General features: G+C 56.6%; 1 protein-coding gene across 4 annotated transcripts in view; it reads right to left on the bottom strand.

The window, feature by feature from the left end:
• Positions 1 to 3,520: 3,520 nt before the first annotated feature.
• The window catches only part of PAK6 (p21 (RAC1) activated kinase 6), a 37,800-nt gene continuing 30,245 nt past the window's right edge, over positions 3,521 to 11,075 (bottom strand). For all 4 annotated transcript variants that reach the window (XM_087425117.1, XM_087425112.1, XM_087425122.1 and 1 more), the window contains 6 exons: positions 8,107 to 8,604; positions 7,843 to 7,976; positions 7,360 to 7,486; positions 7,121 to 7,246; positions 6,513 to 6,647; positions 3,521 to 5,111 (listed from right to left, as the gene is read on the bottom strand). In XM_087425117.1, coding sequence (XP_087281243.1) covers positions 4,944 to 5,111; positions 6,513 to 6,647; positions 7,121 to 7,246; positions 7,360 to 7,486; positions 7,843 to 7,976; positions 8,107 to 8,604 — 1,188 coding nt within the window. In that variant the 3' untranslated portion in view covers positions 3,521 to 4,943. The remainder of the gene's footprint in view (positions 5,112 to 6,512; positions 6,648 to 7,120; positions 7,247 to 7,359; positions 7,487 to 7,842; positions 7,977 to 8,106; positions 8,605 to 11,075) is intronic.

The following is an 11,075-nucleotide window of genomic DNA, read 5'->3' as shown; positions in this document are numbered from 1 at the left end:
CCTCCAGCTGACAATAATGGAGGTTATTATTGTCCTCCATTAGGAGAGCTGATTAGGAAGGAATGTGGAGGTTAAATCTGGGGAGGGACAGAAATTCCTGCCTCAAGACAAAGCACATTTTGGGGGTGGCAGAGTCCCCCCCCCCCCGTGTTGAACACCAGTTGCCCCTTGAACCAGCTTCTGGGTAATTCCTGCCCCAGGCGGACCCAGGATTCAACTTGGTTGACAATGTGGGGTCATTGCCTCACCCCAACCCCTACCCAGCCCATCTCTGGGCTCCGAGCCAGCCTGTTCTTCGGCTCTGCCTCATTTGAGTTCCATCTTTGAGGTCTCACCCCTCATAGCCCAGCCTTATTTCCTCTCACTCGCAGAGGCCTGAAATGGAAAGGACTTAGCACACACCCCCTCCACCACCTCCCAGCTCCCCCGTCCCGCACGTGGGTGCTCCCGCAGGTTGGAACGGTTGTGAAGGCTTTGCTTAATTGTATTTCTTCCAGTCGTCAAAGAACTCGTGTTTTGAGTCTCTTTGTATATGAAGCAGAAAGCAGCGGGTCTGATCCGAGGCTTAAGAACCTGACAATGTCTCTTTAAATAGAAGCTCCGCAAGGGGGATAATTGACTGAAGTGTTTGCCACGTTAAACGGCGGCGGCGGCGCGGGAGTCGGAAGCCCACACAAGCCACAGGTCCGGGTTTAAATTACATCAAACTCCGGCGAGAGCTGGAAGAGGGCTGTTCAACGGCTCCTGCTCCTCGCTGGGCCCTTAATGGAGGGGAGGGCGGATGATGGATTCTAGAGGTCGCGACCAAGGATCCCTGCCTCTGCCCCAACGCGTGGGACGCAGGCCCGGCCCAGCTTTATTAGTGGGCAGATTAGTGAGTCAGAGGCAACCGCGGAGAGGTGGTTAAGGGCCCTTTGCGGGCCTGGTCCTTCGTCCCCTCCCTCCCCGCCCCCGCCCTCCTCCTTGTGCTGGCCTAGCGAGGGGAAACTATGGGGTCTGGCGAATCCCGTGCCCTAGGACCCTGCGGAAGCACTAGCATGTGTATCCGTGCACCCAGCCTGCGGGGTGGCGGCTCATAGGGGCTTTTTTGTGTGTGAACTCCGAAGGTTGAGCGTGCACCCCCTCATCTACCTGCAGTCGGGTCTTTTCAAGACGTCGGTCTGTTCGTCTTTGCAGAACGGAAGGTTTCTCACCAGTAACTAAGGGAACTGCCCAGAGAGAGAATGACCTGTGCTGAGAAACTGGGCCTGGAGGTGAGGGGTCGGTGATCAGGAGCTGGCCTTGTGTAGGTGTCAGACGCCGTCCCAATCCTTCCACCCCTCCAGGGTCAGCGAGGCCGCGAGGGCCCCGAGACTGGACGTGATCTCTGGTGCCCCCTGGTGGCAGCGCGGCGCTCTCGGTGCTGCGCCCTAGCTCAGCGTTCGGACTTGTGGTTATATTTGGGATCACCGGTGTGTACTTCTCCCTCCGTGTGCATTTACCCGTGGAATCCTCTTCCTCTTGTAGTATATTAAATCCGGATACTTGAAGTCATTTCACAAGAGTGAAATGAGGGACAATAAACAAAAAAACTCGCATTTGGAGTAGCAGGAGCCCAGACCCTTCGCTAAGGACCCCAAGATCTTCCAAGTTAAGGCTCCCTGTCCTGAGAGTTCCCGCTGTCTTCTGAAAAACTGGAGCCCCCTACTCCTCCCTTATGAGACCTGAACCTCGGGAACTACTGATTATGCACTGTTTTCTTCTGATGAGATTTGCTTTCATTTCTGGGGTGTCTCGCCCTTCCCCGTCTCCTCAGCCCCTCTGTCTGGGTGGTGGGTGAACAATACCCGAGGGCCTGAAAAGCCAGAAGGAGAGGACCTGGGGTGGGATGGGGGATAATTGGACACCCCAAGTGCAAACTCCTTTTTTCTGATCTTTGCTTGCTCACTTGATCCCTTTCCAACTGTGTTTAATTTTCATGAAGTTTTTAATGGTGTAAGAATACAAGTATTTTGGCTTCTTCAAAACACCATGAGGTCTGGGTTGCACACTGTGTTGAAGGTGCTGTTATCTTTCAAGTGTGACTGACATGGGGCTTTCTGGTTGAATGTCACCTTGAGCCCTCTGAATGGGGTAAACAGCCATGAGGGCTCCTCTTGGTGGAGTGGCCAAGGACTTGGTGGTTGAAAGTGATATTTCTAAAAAACCACAGCAGATCTTTCCTGTCTGATCTGAATTGTGTGTTTGACTGCCTTGCTGTTCTTGCAGATTTCTTAGCAGGCCCAGCTCTGTGCAGAACTTACAGGGTTCACCACGTTTCACTCTCCTGAACTTCCTCTCATTGTCAGCCCCAGGGCATTGTGGCTGGGGTCCTCTTGAGCTCGCTTCACTTTACAAGAGACTTTTCTAAACACTGCTTTTCCAACTCTTGTTGCTTTTGTCGTTGTGAAGAGTCGCCCATGCCACTGGAGCTCCGTACTCTGAGAGCAAGCTCAGAATTGGTCTGTGTGTGAGGCTAAATGAGTACGCACATGCTTTTAGAGTGACAGTGTGTGGTGGAAGGACTATAAGAACTCAAAAGAATAGTTATTAAATCCAGTATTATTCACTTGTGAGAACTGGCCTCTCTTTGCCCTACCCACCACTCCTGACTCTGGGCTCCCTTTGGAGAGGTGGAAGGGTGCTCTTCCTTTCTGCGAAGGTTCCGCCCTCCACCAGCCTCCGTCTCTGCCCCTCGCATGTGGCTGCCTCCTGAGGGTAAGACTCAGGCACTGCTCCTGACTGAGCTGGTGGGACTGGGGCCCTCGGACCAGGGCAGCTGTCTAGGTGGGAATGCTGTGGGGACAGGAGAAGGTCTGCATGACTCCTTGGCTCCTGGTTAAGAGGTTTCCATGAACTCTGGGTTAGGGGGCAGGACAAGATCTCAGGAAGGAAGTACTGGAATCAGTGTCAGAGCTACAAGTTTAAAGATAATTTCATCCACCTCCCCCACCCTCAGGACCAGAACCTAGGTTTCTGAATTTCCAGCCTTTACTGCTCTTTCACAACTCCTCACTGTCCGCCTCAGTTCCAGGAACCGAAACCGAGACTGCTTTCTCACTGGAAGCAGTTCCAGGCCACTTTCTATGGACACCTTGAGGAGAGCAGCCTCGGACTTTCAGGGGGTGAGAGGCAAATGGGGGAAGGGAGAAGCTGCTGCAGAAAGTGGTCATCAGCCCTGGTGGCTGCCCCCAGAGCCCCTGTGGTGCCAGCAAGCACAGCCCTCGGCCCTGGCTTCCTGGCTGTGCTCTTCTCCCCTGGGAAGGAGCCCTGTCTATTTCTCAGCTCTTTCAGTCCCAAGGGCCTTTCACTTCCTGTTTCCCTCCTTCTCTGCCCTCATTTCGGGCCCACAAGCCACCAGGGAGTTGGGTTTTCTATGGACTAGAGTGACTGCTGGGGTGCTCACGTGGGGGAGGAGGGGGGGCCGCTCCAGACACCCACTACTGGGTGTCCAGCTCGAAGACAGCCTGGCTCCACTCCCAGAGACAACAGGAAGCCCAGAGGTTTTGAACACTCAGTTTAATTTAAAACAGGAACAAGTGCAAACAATTCACAAAAGTTTCTAGGGAAGATGCTTTTGTTTTTAAAACTCTGACCCTTAAAAAAAAAAGTCCTTGCAGTTTTTTTGTTTTTTTTTCCCCCAAAGCAGGCCACTAGGGAGCAGAGGAATCTAAAAATATTATCTAGATAGGGTCCAGACACCTGGAGTTCTTCCCTGGGATTCCCTGTCTCACAACAGCCCTGCAGGTGGGGAGGGAAGGAGGACAAGGAGACAGGTGTCTGAGGAGGCAGCTGGGGCAGATGGTTTGCGCAAACGGGGTGCCCATTCTCTTGACGTGACGGAACCCCGGGAGCTGGTTCGCCTCCCCCAGACCACGGTTTTGAAAAGAACGGGTCCCTGATGACCTGGTTATTGAGATGGCACTCACAGGGAAAACAAAGTTTGCTCCCTCACCATTCCAGTCTCTGGCTCTCAGACTCCACATACAGGAGAAACTCAGACACCTGCCAAGCCCCGAGGTGTTAGACTCAATCGAGACCTCCTCATGGTCAAGTAGAAACATGGAACTTAAGAGGTGGGAAGCTAGGCCAAGAAAGCAGGTCCCTTCAGAGCAGAACTTAGTGGGAAAGAGGATGGGGAAGCCCTCCTGAAGCTGGCTATGGGTGACCTGAAGGGAGCCAGGCTGTCAGGGTGACCTTCCTCCACTTACACACACATGCACACACACACAGGTGTGCACACACACATGCAACCTGTAAAGTGAGGCCACCTCTACCACCAACCCCGTTCTTTTCTTTCACCCAGAAAGTGCCCCTCCCCCTCCCACAGCCTGTGAGCAGGCTGTTCACAGTTCGGAGCAGGCTGTGCAGGGAGAGTGTTGTCGGCGCAGGTGGGTCGGGAAGCAGGTGCAGGTGGGACCGTGCCTTCAGGAAGTCAGACACAAGGGAGGAAGATGGATTTAGGCAATAAAACCCTTCCCTGTGGCCCTCTCGAGACCCCAGGGTTTGGAACTGGAGCTGAGAACAGCAAGTATCCTGGTGAAGACAGGCAGGCTGCCCTCTTGGGGGGCCTGGGGTGCTAGTGTACAACTACCTTTAAAAACCGCAGCAGCCTTTTCTGCTGTGTTGGCTGCAGTGGCCAGGAGCGCTGGTCTCTGCGTTTCTTAGAAATATCCCTGTGCAAATAACAAAGGGTCATCCTGCAGAAGGGTCTCCATCATCCCAAAGGCAACTGGGGACTCACTGGGGAGGGAGAGAGACCGAGAGGGCAGGTCCGGCCTGGCCCAGTGGGCTGAGGGGCAGGAGGGCGGGGAGGGGGCTTCACATTCAATCTTTGGAGAGAATACTGAGAGAATGCCGGCAGGCTGGCTGCCCGGTGTCCCCTGCCTGTGGGCATAGGTGGCAGGCGCACTCTGGGGGTGGGCTCAGCAGGCGGAGGTCTGCTTGCGGTAGAGCTGGATCAGGGGCACCAGGCACTCGGGCAGCCCCGTCTGCAGCAGGAAGGGGTGGTCCAGGAGCTCCTGGGCTGTGGCTCTCTCCTGGGGGTCCCGCACCAGCATCCGTTCCAGGAAGTCTCGCAGCACCGGGGAGACCTGTGGAGACAGGGCAGCGAGAGGAAGCCACAGTTAGCAGTCACTTTGGGGTGACCCATCTGCCTGGCCCCACCATCATTTGGAAGTCTTAAATTCTCTCCTTTCGTACTTTCTGGTTCCTCCCAGGCTCAGTACTTTTTGGATTATCAGGTAGGTAAAGAAAGTCAGCATCAGTGCACAGAAAGTGGACAGTTCACCTCTAGGGGGTGCTGCTGAGCAGTGGAATTAGGGTGCCTGGAGCGCTGGGGAGCTGGTCTCAAATACAGCCGGTTCCCCACCCTGCTCCTCAGGGCTCTCAGTGTTCAGGCCCTGCAGCTCTGTGGAAGGGCCATAAGATTGGTATCAGTGATCCAGTCCTGGGTCTATCCCAGATTGACAAGTTGCAATTTTCTCTACACCTCAATTTTTTCATCTGCAAAATGGGCCAATGATAAAATGTTCTTGCCCTGTTTGCCACAAAGTGCTTTCGTGAAGACTAAAAATAAAGATCAGGGAGGAAGAAGTGTTTTGAAAAATAGAAAAGAACAAGGTGGGACCTGAAAAGGAAGATTTCTTTATTGCTCTAAGCCTTAGAAACTAAGTCACAGGATTATCTTGGTTCATTTTGAGCCAATATCTTGGGATGAAGCTGAGTCTTGGGCTGTTACAGAAGGCTGCATCCTCTGGGGAATTAGCTAGTTGGACATCTCTCCCATCTGCTAATCTTGGGGTCAGCAGTGCAGACTCCAAGGACCAGTTGTCTGGGAAGGTGTTTCCTGTCTGTCCTCACAACCAGCCGTGTTAGGGACAGAACTATATTGCCATTTAGGGTCTGGGCCTCAACCCTCTGGGACATTTCTCACTCTGGCCACCAGATGGCAGTGCAACTTCGCAGCCCTGTGCTGACCTGGCCACCAGCAACGGGTGACCATAGGTACCTCTGCGACTTTGGATGGATTTGACGGAAAAGGGTTAAACACACACACACACACACACACACACACTGGCTCAGATGTGGTCAGGATGTGCATTGATGGAGGATAAGCTAATTTTCTGTGATAGATTGGGAACACTGTGCCACGGTATGGCTCCCTGATGGGGTGGAGGGGTTCCCGCTCAATTAGCTTCTCTGATTCCTCCCCAGGACATCAGGGATTCCTGGCAGCCTTGCTTTCCCTTTTATTGGGCTCCTGTCAATCGCCTGCAGGTGGAAACTTTTTGGAGTGACCATGGGAGTTTGTGTGTAGATGTGGCTCCACACTCAGGGGCGGGTTTTGTGTGGGGAAAGAGGAGTCTTTTCTAGGAGCACAGAGCCTCTGGCTTCTGTGGACGAGAAAGGCTGGGCCTGGGAGCCCAGGCTCTGGTCCTCTAAGCCTCAGGGAGAATGAGGTCTGCGGGGTCACACCTTGTGCAACGACTGACCTTGTGAGAGTTTTTCAGCTTGGGTGGAGGGTTGTCCCGAAGCCTCTTCATGGCTTGCACTGGGGAGTCACTGAAGTAGGGTGGCTCCCCATCCACCATCTCAATCACCATGATGCCCAGAGACCAGATATCCACCTGCAGGAGGAGAATGTCCCTGACTCCACTGGCCAGAGTGTGGCCCTTTGGTAGCAGCGTACTGTAGGGGGAGGGGAGCAACTGGTCCCAGCTCTCCTTGGTGAAGTCAGCCTCCTTCCTGGCCACCTGCCCTGTGGTCAGTTACTTCCTGCATGAATGACCATTGACTGTAGGGACATAGCTGTCAGCCACTCTCTGTGAAAGGCCATCACACATGGGTAAGCCTGGCCATACCCCACTCTGCCCTTGAGCTGAGGGAGGGCATTTTCGATACCAGTTTGTGGCAACAAAGTCACAGGTGAGAGCAGACCCGTCCAAGAGGGGGCAGGGGCAGTAGGCAGTGGGGTGGGGTGCTGACTAAGTGGGAACTGAGGACCAGGGCTATTTTTGGTGCTCCAGAGGGGGCCACAGTGGAAGAGCCGTGTATTCCGAAGCCTCCTCTGGGAGGACTAGGGGATGGAGGGAATGGTTACCTCAGTCGCATACAAAGACCTGGAGATCACTTCAGGAGCCATCCAGTAGGGGGTTCCCACCAGAGACTTCCTCTTAGGGACATCTTTGCTGATCTGAGCACAGAATCCAAAGTCTGAGAGTTTCACCTGGAGTTGAGGTGAGAGGGAGAAAGGGGAGTGAGTGGTGAACTAGGAGAAGGAGCCGTGCTGGGAGCAGGGAAGTGGGGGGCGTGCATGTGCCAGCGTGGGGTGGACCCTACCCTGCCATCGAGGGTCAGCAGGATGGAGTCACTCTTGATGTCCCGGTGGATGACACCCTGGGCATGCAGGTAAGCCAGGGCCTGAAGCACAGCCTCACACACGGTGGCGATCTGCTCCTCATTCAGCCTGGACAGGGAAGGCAGGACCACCGGCGGAAAAGAATATTAGCTTTGTCAGGGCTGCAAGGCAGCTGGGCTGGGCAGAGTCGGTGCCCCTGGTACCAGGCTCCACAGCTCTGGGGCAATGTGTGCAGCAGCCCAGTCAGGCCAGAGCCCTGGCGAGAATGGGCTTGGGCCTAGACTGGAGACCACTTTGTCTTCCCCATTCCCCTGTTTGTGTCTGTTAACCCAAAGAGACAAGGGGGACCTCAGGACGATCTAACACGCACCCCAAGTCTTCTGTGCCTGAGGCTGCCCAATGCCCCTGCTAGGACAGTGGTGGGGGCAGCCAGCACTTGGGGCCCAGCTCTCCCAGCTGCCCACCTGACTTGGGAGACGATGTCCGTGAGGGCCCCGCCCTGCAGGAACTCCATAAGCACCCACAGCTCCTCGCCCACCAGGTAGCTCTTGTACATCTCCACCACGTTGAGGTGCTGGTAGTCCCGCATGATCACCACCTGGGGGGCAGGCGGGGATGTCTGAGTGCTAGCCACTGTCCCCACTGCCCCTGCTCCCCATGTCCTGCCTGGCCCCATGCTCACTGCCCATCCCAAACGCCCCGCCCACATCCCCGCCCTCTCCTCCCACCTCATTAAAGAGCAGCTCCCTGCGCTGCTGCTTCCTGAGGTCCATCATCTTGACGGCCACCTGGCGGCCCGAGTGCTTCTCCCGGGCCAGGCAGACGATGCCCGTGGAGCCCTCGCCAATCTTCACGTAGCTGTCCAGCAGCAGCCGGGGGTCACCCTGGTCCACCACCATCCTGAGTGCAGCCTTGAACTGCTCGTGGGTCACAACGCCCGTGTCCTCGCCAGCCAGGGCACCCTTGGCCACCGCGGGGTCGTGGGGCAGGTACAGGTTGCTGGTGCTGATCTGGGCATGCCGGGTGCGGGGCGAGCCCGCTGGGGAAGACCTGCCTGGAGGCGGGCCGGCGGCTGGGGCTGTGCGGAGGGACTTCTGGGGGCTGCTGGTATCTGAGGTGGTCAGAGGGCTGAAGATCCCCACAGGCTGATCCGAAGGCAAGGACTGCGCCTTGCCCACCAGGCTTGGCGGGGAGCCTTTCTGCAGTGGTCGGAAAGAGGAGCTGGGCTGCAGGGAGGAAGAAAGAAACAGAAAGGAGTTTGGCTGTGGTAGCGTTTGGAGCAAACTTCCCCGAGGCAGGGGATGGCTGCCAGGACCTCTGGGCATGGGCAGGGTCATGCAGGCCTCAGACCAAATTGGGGAGGTGCTGCGAGCTGAGATTTTCAAAGGGAGCTGAAGCCAAAGCATAGTCCTGCTCGGGAAACCAGCCCCCGATGTTCCTAGGTGAGCAGATGAAACAACAGCTCTTTACGTCTACTCTGCTGCTCCTGGGAAGACGAAGAAAGCCGAGTCCCTGGGGTGTCCTTGTGCTGGGTATTTCTTCCTGGGTAATTGACAGCTAGACCCCAGGGAGGCCACCAGGAGGCAGCTTCACTCTGTGCTGTGGGAATCTGGGTCAGGGGCATTCATCCTGTGGCTCCTGCACCCAGGGGCCCATATGGGCAGAAGAGGCCTGGGCAGTGGGGTGGGGGGCAGCGGGGCAGCTATGACTGACTCCCAGGACAGGGCAGGGAAGCCGCAGCGGGGGTCTGATAGCCCTGCTTGTGCCTGACAACAGGGAGTTTGCATGTCTGTGCTGTGAGATTATGTCCCCAACAGAGGACCACAGAGCCCTGTTACCATTCGGGGGGTTCTCAGGTGTCCCCTGGGTTGGGGATCTGGTGCCAGGGAGATCTCGAATCAGTAGGTCTAGCCAAATCCAAGCCAGGGGTGGGGAGAGTTCCTAAAGGCTCCCCAGACCAGCCCCTCCATTTGCTCCCAAGCATGAGACGCCTGGCTGATGACCCCCAGCAAGGAAGGGAGGGCAGGGGGCCTATCCTTATGATCTCCGCCAGGAGGAGAGAAAGGTGGAGCTGAGTAGCAGAGTGGGCCCCTGGTGAGCCCTGCTCAGGCCCAGCCCTGGAAGCCTTCAAGGCCCCTTGCCTGTCTGGGCCCAAGCCCTCCCGCCAGCCTGGCAGGAAAGGGTCCCATCCTTGGGTTCTCCCGAGGGAGTTGGCGATGTGCAACCTGACTCCTCCCAGGGATTATGTGTGTTTAAAAGGGGCTCCTGGAGAGGGTGACGCGTCACCTAATGGAGGACACTTCAGGGCTGCAGAGCGGCCTCCCAGACATCTCAGAACCCAGCACACAGGCGGCTGTCTAGGTGCCCACTGGGTCCTGGTCCTGACCCCCAAAGCTGAATCAACTTCAGGGAATCTCCCTCACATTCAGCTGGGGCTGGGCTGCTTGATCAGGGACCCCAGTCTAGGCCTTGGGTCCTACCAGGCTCAGCCAGAGCCTGTTCCGCTTCTTCAGCACCCCCTCCCCAGGCTTCAGGGCTCCCACCCCCAGCCCAGTCCCTGCCCTTGCCTGGAGTGGAGCATGTGCACGGTGACCCCTGCCAGCAGAGAGCCCCGGGGCAGATTCTCCCACTCCCGCCTCTGCCTGCCCTCTGACAGGCCGTGCCAGGCTCGGGCTCAGCCTCCGCAGTGAGGGAGCCAGGAAAGCCTCCCAGCATGGCTGCGATGACTCCATCCCGCCCAGCAAGCAGATCTGGACAGATGTAAAGAGATTCTCCCAGGTCAGCACCTGAGCCTCCCCCACCTTTCTCCACTCTGTGCTCCAGAGCAGTGGGACCTCAGGACTGGGGGTCAGGTTCCAGTCCTGCTCTGCTCTGATGTGCAATGAATCTTAGGCAAGTCACCCTCTCTGAGCCCTGGTCTCCTCTATAAATGCAGTGCCTGGGGAGCTGGATAGAATGCAGATTCCTGGGCCAGAGACTGCTTCAGTAGGTCCCTAGAGTAGACACTCTGCATTCTAACAAGGCCCCTGGGTTTTGATGGAGGAGGACAGTGGACCACACTTTGAGCAGCTCTGGACAAAGGGGCTTTGGGTCCATGGCCTCACGGAGCCTGCGGGAGGGCTAGGACTGCGGCTGGAGGGGGCATGGCACCACTGAGGCTGGGAGACCATGTCATGGAACAGGTTCCACGAGATGTCACCCTGCAGGCCTCACTGCATCACACAGTCACCGAAGCAGCCCCCAAGTCCCTGTAAAAAGGCTGCTTGCTGACCTTTGGGGCGTGGACCTAAGCCAGAAAATGGCCTCTCTGAGCATCTGTGTGGGGCTGGGCAGAGCATGGGGACCTAAAAGCACCTACAGCTGTTCCTGAGGCTGCTCGAACCACCCTTGACTTCTCTCACCCTGAGTCTCTAAGGAAGGCTGTGAAACGATTCCCTTCACCTCCTGGCCTCCCGGCCTCCTGCACAGCTGTCTCTGCTCTGTGGACCAGTGAGTGTGGTGGAGGGATGAGGACAGCCATGCGGAGGGGCTGAGGAGGGGATCTGCTTCCCTCCACTGTCAAGGCCCCTGTGGAGACACTGCTGCAGCTGCTGGCTGAGCTCGGGGCCAAGGGTGCAGTGAGTGGTGGAAGCAGCAAACGCAGGGATCAGTGGAGAGTCCGGCACCCACGTGGCCTGAGACATGGGACACGGGTGAT

This window comes from Ceratotherium simum, chromosome 3 (assembly GCF_057802395.1).
Source record: "Ceratotherium simum simum isolate JZ-2026a chromosome 3, ASM5780239v1, whole genome shotgun sequence".
NCBI lineage: Eukaryota > Metazoa > Chordata > Mammalia > Perissodactyla > Rhinocerotidae > Ceratotherium > Ceratotherium simum.
This window is presented reverse-complemented; position numbering and strand designations above follow the sequence as displayed.